The following is a 13,262-nucleotide window of genomic DNA, read 5'->3' as shown; positions in this document are numbered from 1 at the left end:
TACACAAATATCTCAATTTAATACTATTTCCAGGTAAGCCAAAGTGGCTTGTCTTTGAAAATAGGAATTAAGTTGTGGCTGATTTAGGGTCGAACCTAAAACCTCTAACTCAGGGTCCGCAACTCACAGTCCAACTCTCATTTATTCCGATTAACATATTGGACTCTCCAAACAATCTTCTCTTTAACCTCTGAGAGAATAATATTTCTGTACCTGACCATCTTTTGTTAAGTTTTTAATAATATATTACAATTGTTAGTTTTCTCTAGCCTCTAGGTTTTATGACCGACCAAGATTAATTTTAGATAATCTTCAGCAATTACAGAAACCAGTTATATTTTCACAATACTTTGAAAGGAACATATTGTTCCACTAGCAATATACAGGGTAGATTGCTATTCGCATGTTTTACTTTACCTGCTCAGTAGAGCCATCAATGTGGCTATCGGGCTAATGGAGGTGCATAGACATATAGTGCGTTAGTAAACATCCATTTATTTATTGTGAATTCATGCTCCAATAAATTGTATTAAAATATAAATATAAGATTCTAATTGAGTATTTAAAAAATATTAAATTATGTTGGTAAGGTAATAGATACAGTAAAAGCTCATTAATTTTAATTTCACACAATTTTTTTTTTTTTTTTAAATACACAATTTTAAAAATAACTTTTTTTGAGATATATTTGATACATCGTATTAAAATATTTACGATTTTATTCACTGCTTTTGTTATTTTATTGAAAAAGTATCTATAATATGTTTTGGATTAATATATGTAAAATTAGTATATTTTTTTCCTATTTATTTTTGTAAATTTCAGTCCCTTCAATTTCGAATTAACAAACTTGTATACATAATATTATTTTGTGAATATCATGAACATACTGTAAAAACTGACAAGTTAAATAACTTTAAAATTGAATTGACGTTACAAAATTTTCTTTAAAATTCTAAATTGCGCTCTTAAGTTCAAAAAAGTTTTCAACATTAAATAATACACATGATTAAAGAAAACAAAGAGGGTTCGAACCTTTTAGCAAAATGAGTGTTGCAAACTGAGAATATGATTTTTGGCTGTTTTTTTGTTGTTGATACCTTTACAAAGTACTAATTAGGTAAAGAGTAATTTGTTTTGTATTATTTTATATGTCTTTATGTACAATAGAAGGTAAAATATCTACTTACTGCTTGTGTCCTGTGTGACTCTGTCGAGTAGCAAGTCCATCAATGACCATGGCATCACGTACAAGCGACTGAAGGAGTGTTTTGTCACCTGAAATTATACATACCAATATTTTATTTTTATTCATATTACAAAATATGCTATTAACAAATATTCAGTCACTAAAATTTTGCTTGAAAGTATTATGTATATACTATAATTAAAATACTTTTTACTTTAATATGTAAACTAGACATTAAAGTCTCGTTTTCTTTATAGGACAAATTACTAGAAAATCAAAACGTTTCAAAGATACTTATTCAGTTATTTTTTCTAACCAATATATGCACCTAATGGTGCATAGGGTACTAAATTGTAACAACACAGGGTTGTCTTAACCGTTACTTTCATTGAGCAATTAATGCAGTACCAATGCAGGGTGATGTCAAATAAAAATACCAGTGAAAAATCAAAAATATTTATTTTGACACCCCCCTTCCCGAAAATCAAATCGGAATCTCTGTGGTCTCAGGTAGCCAAACGCGCTAACCACTAAACTACGGAGGTGGACAATTTACAAACACATTGAAATTTTACATACACTAAGGAAAGGCAAGGGCCAGGTAAGTATCAGCAATATATATTTTTTTACCACCACTTACCAAACGTTTTTCAGTATATAGTCAATTTTTATACGCGTTAATATTTCGACGTTAATTCTTAGAAAAAACTAGAGATGTAAGGGTTTCAAGTGATGTAGTATTGTTTTTGCATATTTCAGAAAATTACTATCATTCTAATAATTTCGAACTATCTTGGCACTGGATTAGTTTAAAGGAAAATATTTAATATTTAACATATACGTATTTGATGAACAGCTACTGAAAAAAGAAATGGCAATAAAACTCACTATCCTTTGAGTTCAGTGTCAGAATAATAATAATTTTAGATACCAAATAAAAAGATAATAATGTTTTTATTATTATTTTATGTTTACTTAACTAATGCGTAGGATAAAAAAAAGAATGGCCTTTAAAATAGAACTAAAAAGTAACAATTTGATGTAGTTATTTGTTTTGATTTTACACTAGAGCTAATAATGGACATAATGGCAGATGCAGTAAAGGTGGATAGACTTGTTGGAGTAGGTGTGGAATCCAATAATGATTTAAAACTCTCCCTTCCTTTCCACACAAAGTGAATACCAAGGACTGTTCTAATATAATCAATGTATTCTATGAGTAGTAATTTTTAGTGTCCTTACAGTAATATGAGTCCTTCTCCTGCTTCTTGAAGTGATGATGGTCGTTGCGCGAAGGTGAGCGAGGACGCAGCGACATCCATTTCCAGCCGGGACGTCCTGCTCGTGCCAGGAAGTGAAGCAGCCGCTCTTCCGCAGTAGCAAAGTTGACTTCAGAAGCGGAGTTGTATTCACAATACACCCTGTAGCATAAAACGGTTTTGTTACGTTTTGAGAGTACTCCCAACACTTACATATATTGATTCATACATAATACATACAAAAAAAGTAATGAATTTTAACAAATATAGATCAAATTTTAACATAATTAGAAAAACGATTTTACTGAACCGCAGTCAGCCACAACATATATTACAGGATATAAACTTTTTATTAATGCAATTTTTTAATCATTCAATCCTTAATTCCTCACATGACACTTTGACACTATGTGCTGTTAACAAAGTTAAACTCCCGCATTAGTTGAATGTTAATTAAAACTACACAACTCATCTGACCGTTTTCTGATTAGTTTACTAATAATCACTGCTTAACTGCTGTGTATACTTATATAATCTGTGAGCATTCACAACAGTTAACCGATGTAGGTTAATAATAAGTCAAAGTAAAATTGAATGGCAACTCACCAATCAGGGTGCACCTTCCAGTTATCTCCTTTAAAGTACTCGGTTACTGTAACAAAATGTTTTATATAATAAGTGTACAGTTATAAAATAAAATTGACAGGAGCCGATTTAAAGGGTTTAATGTGATTTACCATTAATTGGGCTGTGGCGTAGCTCCTGTTCGGCTAATAGTTCGTACATGCCATAGCCATCTGGAAGAACCACAGCGAGAGAGAAAGGAGTTCCCTCGATTGGTCCGTAGAAGTACCTCTGCCTTCGTGTGGACACGCGCCTCATATCCTCGTAATGTACCTTCACAGCTACTTCTGTATCTCCTTCTTTCTGCTCTATCATCTCATTCCGAAGCTGTAACCGAAAACATTTTAAAGGATTAGTATATTAAAAGCATTGTCACAATTGATCTGTGCAGGTTGCAGTTACCATATTGCTCACTACTTTCAAGAACGTCATAAATCAAAAATCGACAATTTTCAGTTGTGCATATTTTCGGAATGCCCAGAAAATGTACTATATTCCAGCAAAAGAGGCATATTTTTAACTTAATATTTACCCGCTACAGGGCAGAAAGTGTTGTTTTTCCATTTTGAAGAAATGGTATTGTTTAATTATTTTTTTTAAATATACTAAATATTTTTCAAATGGAGAAAAAACCTTCAGGTTTTACCAAAAAGATCTGTTGCACAGTGTAAAAAGTTCAATAAGTGGCTTGATATTTATTTTTAATATATTTTATTATATTCTTAAACTATAAAAACGATCTCCTGAAAAATCGGGTTTTTTGATTTATGACATTCTTGAAAGGAGTGAGCGATATGTCAATACCTATTTATATATACTTAAAGCTGTGCTTTATAAACGATTAATTGAATATATCTAAATCTACATCATTCAAACAGGTTAATTAAAAGTAATGAATTTTATTTAAAAAAAAAACAATTAAATGGCTTGTAAAATCTCATTACGCACATTGTCAAATATAAGTGTTTAATTGATTATTCTTTTTCTGTTAAGTTTATTTTTATACAAAATGTATATAAAGAAAACTGTGTGCATAGATTTAAACATTAAAATATATATTATATTAAAATAAATTAACAGAACATAAGATTGCGTTAAGTCAAGTTAATATAAATTTTCTAAATAGCTTTTAACAAATAATTTGTAAATATAGAATATGACATAACTTACATCAAGAAGTAAGGAATGATTCTCTCGAGGAGTGGCTTCCTGTTCCGACAACTCCATTTCTGTTATGTCCACACTGCTGTATAGTGGTCTCAAGGTTTCTGTATACTGTTGATATAAATAATTGTATAAATTACAAAGAATACAAATGGAAAATATGGTGACCAGAATCCATTGGTATGAGCAAATCCCGTAGATCCTAAATAAGTTGTAATGTGATTTTCAATTGATTAGCAAATAACGCTGTTAATATTTCTAAATTGGTTCTAATTTTCACCACAAATTTTGGGAGAACACTCCCTCCCGTTGAAAATGACTTAATTTGATATGTTATATTAAAATATTATGAATTATGAATAACACAGAAAGATGTGCTAACAATTTCAGAAAATTATTGAAAATGTTTTCTTACCTCCTCATTGTTATACTGTAAAATAAAAATAAAAATATTTAGATACATTTCAACAAACCAAAGACGTATTTAAAATTTCATAATTTATTTTTGTTTCCTGTTTCTAATCCTTATCCGCACTCAACAATACTTAGGGCACTGAATCTTATTGGCACAGTATTATCGGATCGTTAATTGCATGAAGGTGAGGTGATCAATCCTGCACTTTAGGTGTAAAGTACAGGGTGATATTAAAAACTTACTAACTAACCATCACGCCACTTCCCTGCAACAGTAGGTAGAGAGAATAGAACGCCACACCAATCTGTCTTTGCAAACTATCTTCGCCTCTTCCACATTCATGCATCTCATCATACGTACCCGCCGATTATTACGACTTCTGACCTGACGACTACTTTCAAGTATTTGAATACTAGCTTCTATTACCAAACACAATAGCCTCTTAAATTTGTTGTACTATTATTTCTTTTCTCATTCGATTCATTTCAACACACCTTTCATAATTTTATCAATAGTGCTTATGATGTAAAACATTATAAACAAATAAATATTATGGTGAAAACCACATTATTTATTTTGATTCCCCTGGGAATCGAACCCTGGACCTCCAGTACGGTAGCCAAGTGCTTTAATCCCTACATTATGGAGGCAGACGGCTTTTGTTTAGTAAAGTAAAAGTTTTGTTCTTGTAGTAGTAAGAGTGTTTGCCTACCATACCAGGGGTCTCGGGTTCGATTCTCAGGGGGTCAAAACAAATATGGATGATTTTTATTTTCATATTTATTTTATTTCACCTTGGACTGGTACACGAAGCGCAGTACTGATCACCTTGCGTTCATGAAATTGATGATCAAGATAGCATTGCATCTATATGATGCAGTGCCCTGCGCATCGTTTAGTGCGGATAAAGGTTAGTAGAAATTGCAGAAAGTAAAAGTATTATGATTTTGACTTAATTTATTGGATTGAAAACTCACCAAAGGGCGCAACTCAGGATGATATAAAACATGGCCGTTGTTGTTGATAATAAATGAATATCCATTTGCTCCAAGCTGAAAACAGGCAGAAAACTGTATTAAAAATTGTGTTCCAATGAAGTGATCTAATTGTGATCATATTATGATCAATATTGTTTGGATTATTAAAATACATACAAAATTAATATAGAAAAACTTCGATATAACAGACCTCTATTTAACAAACGAAAAATCCGATCAAATAAAAAAAATGTTAATGTCCTGTTAACATTAAACAAGCTTAAATTCAAGTTTCACCACATGAAAACAATAATTAATGATAATCATCTATAGGTCTATATACGTGATTATCATTAAAAATTGTTTAATTAGATACTATATAACAATATACAATTTTTGGTTGATTATTAATAAAACAGCAAATTTCAAAAGTCGAAACGAAACTTGATTCCTTTTTCAAAGCAAGATTACCGAAACCAAGTGCATCAATATCAAACAGCAACGTCACACGAAGACAATAAATAGAATTTTGTTTGTGGTTTGTATTGCTTATTTATATCTAAATAGTGTTCATGTTTCCAGAAATAAAGTTTTTTGATTTATTATTTTTTGATATCTCATCAAAGATGAAGAAGAATATGGAAGTCTGGGCATTTACGGGGCTTACGACCGTCATAGGCTGGTTTAAGTGATCACTTTACACACGTGTAACATTAACCAATTCTACCCATTATTGACAACCACACTACTCAAATTCTTGGAAGTTCTATATATATGAACCAATTTAGAAACCTTGTTCATGACTCACTAGAACTTCACTAGAGACATCTATTGGTGAGAGGTGTGTTTTTTTATTTGTTTTAAACCTATTTTTTTATAACGGATTTTTGGCTTTAATGAACATCCCTTCCCCCTAATTAGTCCATTTAAGGTTTCACTGTAATTTAAAATTAAAGATACTGCTTAGAAAAATAGGAAAATATACTGTAATATAAATTTTATATTATAAATAAATGTAAACTTGATTACCTTATATGGAGGGACCAGTTTCTTTATTTGATCGATAGGAACATCAGTACCAACTACACCTAGGAGATTGGCTTCTCTTTGCTGAAATAAAAATATTTTTACATTAATTGATAATTTTTTTAAATATAAAAAATTTAAAAATATCATTACTGGACAAAAATCTGATTATGCATAGTAATAATAAAACCCTTATCCGCACCCCAATGGTGCATAGGGCACTGCGTCATATAAACGCAGTGTTATCTTGATCGTTTACACATGAAGGAAAGGTGATCAACCCTCCGCTTCAGGTACCAGTCCAGGGTAATATTGAATAAATATTACAGTGCAAAAATCACTAATATTTATTTGACCCCCCTGGGAATCGAACCCAGGACCTCCAGAACGGTAGCCGAGCGTGCTGACCATTACACTACGGAGGCGGACTTATGGCGGATTATGCATAGCGTTTTATAAATAAAGATTTGTTTTCTTTCTTACGGTATGATTTCTTCTATCGAATATCGGCGTGGTGACAGAGGTCATCAATTGGCCCTGGCCATCGTCAGCAAGACCCTCACCCTGAAAAATAAATACACATGTGTGAATACTTATTGGAAAATAAATATATGAAACATACACAACGGAGTCCTGGTTTAGAACAATAGGGTTTGGGCATGTGGAAGGAATGTATGATAGATGTCCGAATGGTGAAGTGAGGAAAGAATGTAAGGCTGAGATAAGCATTATGGATAAAATTAAGAAAGGTGTGTTGAGATGGTTTGGGCATGTGGAAGGAATGTATGATAGATGTCCAAATGGTGAAGTAAGGAAAGAATGCAAGGCTGAGATAAGTATTATGGATAAAATTATGAAGGGTGTGTTGAGATGGTTTGGGCATGTGGAACGAATGAGTGAATAATAAACAGGAAGACAAATTTATGAAGCGAATGTGTTTTGAAATAGGAGCAGAGCAAAATCAAGAAAAACTTGGCATGATCAAGTATTTCAAATACGTGGTCGTGGAAAGGTGAGGAGTCGGAATATTCGGCGAGTGTATGGGGAGATGCATGAATGTGGAAAAAGCAAAGATTGTTTGCTAAGACATATTGGTGTGGCGTTCTTTTTTCTCTAGTTACACCTGAGGGGAGGCACGTGATGGTTAGTTAGTTAGTTAGTACAATATTTAATATTTGTCCACCTCCGTAGCGCAGTGGTCAGCGCGTTTGGCTACCGTGCTGGAGGTCCCGGGTTCGATTCCCAGGGGGGTCAAAATAAGTATGGTCGATTTTCACTCTCATATTTATTTAATATCACCCTGGACTGGTACAAGAAGCGCAGGGCTGATCACCTTGCCTTCATGCAATTAACGATCAAGATAACACTGCTTCGCTACTATGCAGTGCCCTATGCACCATTGGGATAAGGGTTAAAAAAACATTATTTAAAAAAATGTATTTTAACGATCCTTTGATAGGTCGTAAGCCCTGTAAATACCCTGACTTCAATATTCTTGATGAACATAGTGAATGTTACACGTGTACAAAGTGATCACCACACCAGCCTACAACAGGTCATAAGCCTTGTAAATTCCCAGACTCCCATATTATTCTTTATCTGTGTTGAGATGTCAAAATGTATTGTTTTAAATATGATTACATATGTACATAGGTAGAGTAGGTGTTTCACAACGGTTGGTTTCTTGAATCCACAAGGAACATTAATGCGGCAGATCTACGTAACGTTAAGCCTTTGCCAACCGCATTCATAAATGGGAATTGTTGCGTCCCCCCCCCTGTCCAACCGGCCTCTCCCCCCTGCCCAACCGGCCCCCTCTGTCCAACCAGCCCCCCCCCGCGCGACCTGTCCGCGCCCCGCCGCCCTCGCCGCGCCCGCGGCTGCGAAACCCGCAAACGGCGGTACATTTGGGAATTATTCTTCAACGAGATAAAACGTACTAATGAATAAACACACAAACAGTGAAAATTAACGAACAAAAAGAGGCTATCGTCATCGTGCTGGTTGAAAAGGGCGAACAAAAAAGCCGCTTAGAGCTTTTAATATCATTACCCAAATTTAAGTAGGTAAGTTTAAGGCTACACTTTGAAGTTAGTTTATTTTGTCTTGAGATTTCTCTCAAAATGTTGTTTTGAAGCTAGTCAACCATTTGAGGTATTTTAAACAGAATTCTCGTACTTTTAGGCATTTTTTCAACAACATTTAACTTGCCAAAATCACATATTTAATTGCGGCTTACAGGATTGCCATTCGTCACGAATGGTCGGAACATATCGTCCTTATTGACAATGGTGTCCCGAGGATATTTCAATAAAAATAACGGAGTACCGTGAATTGGTTGAAAAGAGCGAACAAAAAAACCGCTGAGAGCTTTTTGTTTATCATTAACTAAATTTATTTATCATTATCTAAATTTAAGCAGATAAGTTTTATATATTTATTTCAATATTGGATACCCTGGACTGGTACTTGAAGTGGAGGGCTGATCGCCTTTCCTTCATGTGTAAACGATCAAGATAGTATTGCGTTTATATGATGCAGTGCCCTATGCACCATCGGGTGTGGTTACGATTAGGGTTACATTTTGAAGTTAGTTTATTTTTTGTCTTTTTGAGATTTTTCTCCCAATTTATTTTGTATTTGGTCGACCATTTGAGGTTTTTAAAACAGAATTCTCGTACTTTGGTGCATTTTTTTACTCATAACAATTTGCCAAAATCACAGAGTTAATTGCGGCTTACAGGGTTATCGTCGTTACTGACAATGGTGTATCCAGGACGTTTCAATAAAAATAACGTATTACCGTGAATTTTCCCCTCCCCTTCCGACAGCCGACGAGAATTCTGAGTCATTAAAGATCATGAAAACCGAAAAGTGATAAGAGCAAAAATTTCCTTTCGTCGACATATTTTTTTTAGGTACTAACTGGAAAATTCTGAAAACTTATGAGTAAAACCAACCCGAAAAAATATCCCGAAAATTGATTGGATCGGAAATTAAAGTGAAATTTAATATTTTATGACGTATTAACATTTTTTTCAAAACGTTATTTTTGTTTATAAAAGTCAACTTTTGGGAAACCTCTTTTTACTCTTTGTTAAAATGGCACAGAACAATAACACGCGACTCTTTTACAAAATAATGAGTGTATATGTGTGTGTATCTACATACAAAAAATAATAATACCTACGTATTAAATGAGTAAAAAATTAACAAAAACAGTAGAATTTAGATAATTGGAAAAAAAATCTAATTTATGATAAGAAATAATGATTTTTTACAAACATAAGTTTTCATATTTCATCTTTAAATTAAGGAGTGAGGAATGGTTGCTTTATTTGCTTCACATAAACATAAAGATATCGTAGTCGTACAGGAGAAAGTGACCAACTAACAAAACGTAAAATGTTCAGGAGGGTCATTTAAGTCACTTTTGCTTGGCAAGAAAATAAACATAAATGCAGTTAGTTATTTTTACCAAGTCAATATATTATACTTCCAAGTTTAAAATCCTTTGGGATGTTTTTCAGGGCAATATTAAGAAAGATAGATCACGTTTTTGTAAGAAATGCACTTGGTCACTTTCTCCTGTACGACTACGATATATGAAGGAAACATTTTTGAAAAGATAATAATTTCCTCACCCTGCCGCCCACGTATGCCGGACTCCACTGTATGGGGTGGTCTGCCTGGTACATGACCATGGGACGAGCCATGACAGAAACAAAGTTGAACACCTTGTCCCTGATTTCCTCGTGGCTGTTGATCCGGGCGTAGAAACCTAAATGAAAAAAAATATATATAAATATTAATAAATCAATATTATGAACGATAATCAACGAATTACTGTAGAACGGGGTTAGTTGAACTTTGATGTGTTACTTGAGCCCAGTACAAAAAAAAATATTTAGATCGTGGCACAGTGTGCAATATGACCGATCTAGCTTTACTTTAATCGTTTTTTCATATTTTAATTTTACGTATTTGAATATCAAACCTTCTTAATCAATAACCGGTACAATCTTCTGCATACCTATTTTATTTTTAGGCTCAAATATGTATTATGTATCACGTCGCAAAGTTGATGAACAGCGTGACACCAGATTTCAACTCCTAGTCAGTCGCGGATCAACGCCCGGTTTGATTAGATATTTGTCTGACTGTAGTGCTTTTAATATTTTTTTTTTAAAAAGACGTTATTGAACAAAATATTTTATTTATATTTATTCTAAAAAAATACTTAATATTCTCGTATTAGTACGTAAATTCGTTCAATTTATAAAATATGTAAAAAAAATGGGCGAAAATATGTTTTTGTGCATTCACTTAGACCTTCGAAAAAAGCCCCCTCTTACCCGTTCTACGGCACGGAAAGAGATGAATTTTAGGGTCGTAAACAGTTTATCATCGATGCTAGCTTTTAATGCCTTCTTATGTTTGATATTTGTAATACTCCTTATTCTTCTTGGTGTAGGCCTTGTGGGCTGTTATTAAGAGGGATTAGCCTCGTGCGATGTCGATTCTCAGCTGTCAATTCATCTCTGGTCTGCCTGGGAGCTGCCGATCTTCATGCAGGGGTTTGTCCATATATAATGTTACAGGCATCCTGAGATGGCTGTAGCCTTGAACATGAATGAGGTATAGAGATAGGTCACCTTTGTTGGAGCACGCGATCCACTGCATGTGCGCGGCGCCCGGTGCGTCGCTGCCCGCCAGGTAGGTGAACACGCGCACGGGCATGTGCGGCCAGTTGTGCGCGCGGAACACGTCGCGGGGCGCGCCGGTCGCGCCGCCCGCTATCAGCATGGTGGCCTGGTTGCACTGGCAGCCCTGCCCGGTGCGGTTGTACTGCAACAGGCAAATACGAGCATACCACCTTTTAGGCGCCGAATCTGAATATTCTTTAACCGTTTGACTGCTGAGAAGCAATATATTGACTCTTGTATATTTTAAAAAACGTCGATATACCGATGTTTTTCGGAGTCGAAATACCGACAAGATAAAAATGCATTTTTTTTTATAAACCCTCTTTTATCCCACTTCAATCCACTTAATTTTAAATGAACCATTTTCGCAAAAAAGATTTCTTCAAAGAAATCATTTCAGCAGTAAAACAATTAAATTAAAGAAGATTTTTTTTTAAGAAAACAAAAAAAAACAACTTTTGACGGTCTCTTTTCAACGATTCTCTGCACTTTTTCCGTTTTGAAATGTGTGTAAGGAAATTATACATTTATATATTCTTTTAATACTAGCTGTACTCGGCTACAAGCTGCTGTGAGTCTAGTTAAATGGAAAAGAAAGAAATATATTAATATTTAATTTTACAATACTCGCAGAGCATGAAAATATTAACCGTTTTAATGCTTATGTTTTCCTTATGTGTATACTAAAATTGCTGAAAGCTGTCAAAAAGCACGCCGTCCGCCATTAACAATATTTAGTATTGCGTATATCGCTGTAACATTCAAAAGATGGTGGCGCTATTGCAGTAAAAAAAACTTTAAAAAAGCATGCCTATCACAGGTCAAAAAATGTAGGTAGTCACAGGTGTACATAAAAATACGCGCGTATTCGAATGTTGTATCAAAATTTCAAAGAAATAACTTAAGGAGGTTTGAGATTTGTATGTAATAAACATACATTACATTTTTATTTATATAATTGTATGAACCTACATTATACACACAAGTTTCCTTGAAACACATAAAAATATATTAAAACATTTTATGCTCATATTATTTTTATTACACACATATTGGTGCGTGAATTCATTTTAAATTGTCCCCTCCGTGTCGTATATCCGTGTGTCTTAAAAATAATAACGGAATAAAATGTAAAGCCATAAACAAAATGTCCTTATCCGAGATTCGTTTCGCATAATCACCGGATAGAATATTCGATAAATTTCTAATAAACGTCGTCCCGCCTTTTGTGTTTTCCCGCCGCCGCGCCGCCCGTCCTTGGGCCGCGTCCTTGGCGCTCACGTGTCGGACGGGTCCATTACTGAGCGTAGGTAGGTCGCCTGCCGAGACCTATCTGCGCGTAGATAGGTAAGTACCTACCCCAGTACCTTAGCGCCTATAGCCTGTAGCTAAAACATTAGTCTAAACTTTTCCCTGCGTATGGAACTTGTAAAACCTTCGGATCTACCGACTTACTCCAAAGTCGAGCGTAGGTAATAATAATATTATAATATAATAATTCGATTATATACTTAGGATGTCTATAAACGCTTAAATATATAATTTTCACATTTTATTTCATTCATAAAATCTAAATTTTAAACAAAGTTTTAGTTTTATATTTAAAGATTTTCTTTTATTGTATATTAAAGCATTGTTAACTCTGTGATATGGTAAAATAACACTCTTCATATGATTTCATAGTTCACTTTGTGTAATACCACTTTTATAATAGTGGTATTACACAATGTGAACGATGAATGATATGGAGAGTGTTTTATAAAATTTACCACAAAGTATCTGCAAAAAACATTCGAGATTGTAGTTCAATTTTTCAATGACACTAATGAATTACTTCTACCTCTTTTGTGGAAATGAGTTTTATGATAAAAATAAGTGGGAATAGAAATAGTGACCGTTTCA

The 13,262-nt window shown here is 33.8% G+C and overlaps 1 protein-coding gene across 2 annotated transcripts in view; it reads right to left on the bottom strand.

Annotated features, from left to right (window-relative positions):
• The window catches only part of stol (voltage-dependent calcium channel subunit stolid), a 119,886-nt gene that overhangs the window by 9,567 nt on the left and 97,057 nt on the right, over positions 1-13,262 (bottom strand). The window contains exons 9-20 of one of the 2 annotated variants that reach the window (XM_088263373.1): positions 11,310-11,502; positions 10,299-10,435; positions 7,138-7,218; positions 6,658-6,738; positions 5,629-5,703; positions 4,652-4,666; positions 4,243-4,347; positions 3,186-3,399; positions 3,055-3,100; positions 2,432-2,610; positions 1,191-1,278; positions 418-450 (exon numbers count right to left, since the gene is read on the bottom strand). In XM_088263373.1, the coding sequence (XP_088119499.1) occupies positions 418-450; positions 1,191-1,278; positions 2,432-2,610; positions 3,055-3,100; positions 3,186-3,399; positions 4,243-4,347; positions 4,652-4,666; positions 5,629-5,703; positions 6,658-6,738; positions 7,138-7,218; positions 10,299-10,435; positions 11,310-11,502 (1,247 nt within the window). The remainder of the gene's footprint in view (positions 1-417; positions 451-1,190; positions 1,279-2,431; positions 2,611-3,054; positions 3,101-3,185; positions 3,400-4,242; positions 4,348-4,651; positions 4,667-5,628; positions 5,704-6,657; positions 6,739-7,137; positions 7,219-10,298; positions 10,436-11,309; positions 11,503-13,262) is intronic. The other variant, XM_088263374.1, reaches the window with a different exon arrangement.

Source organism: Brachycentrus maculatus, unplaced genomic scaffold (assembly GCF_059751285.1).
Source record: "Brachycentrus maculatus isolate JH-2025_06_01 unplaced genomic scaffold, ASM5975128v1 h1tg000199l, whole genome shotgun sequence".
Classification (NCBI taxonomy): Eukaryota; Metazoa; Arthropoda; class Insecta; order Trichoptera; family Brachycentridae; genus Brachycentrus; species Brachycentrus maculatus.
The sequence above is the reverse complement of the archived record's forward strand: the minus strand, read 5'-3'. Positions and strand labels throughout refer to the sequence as shown.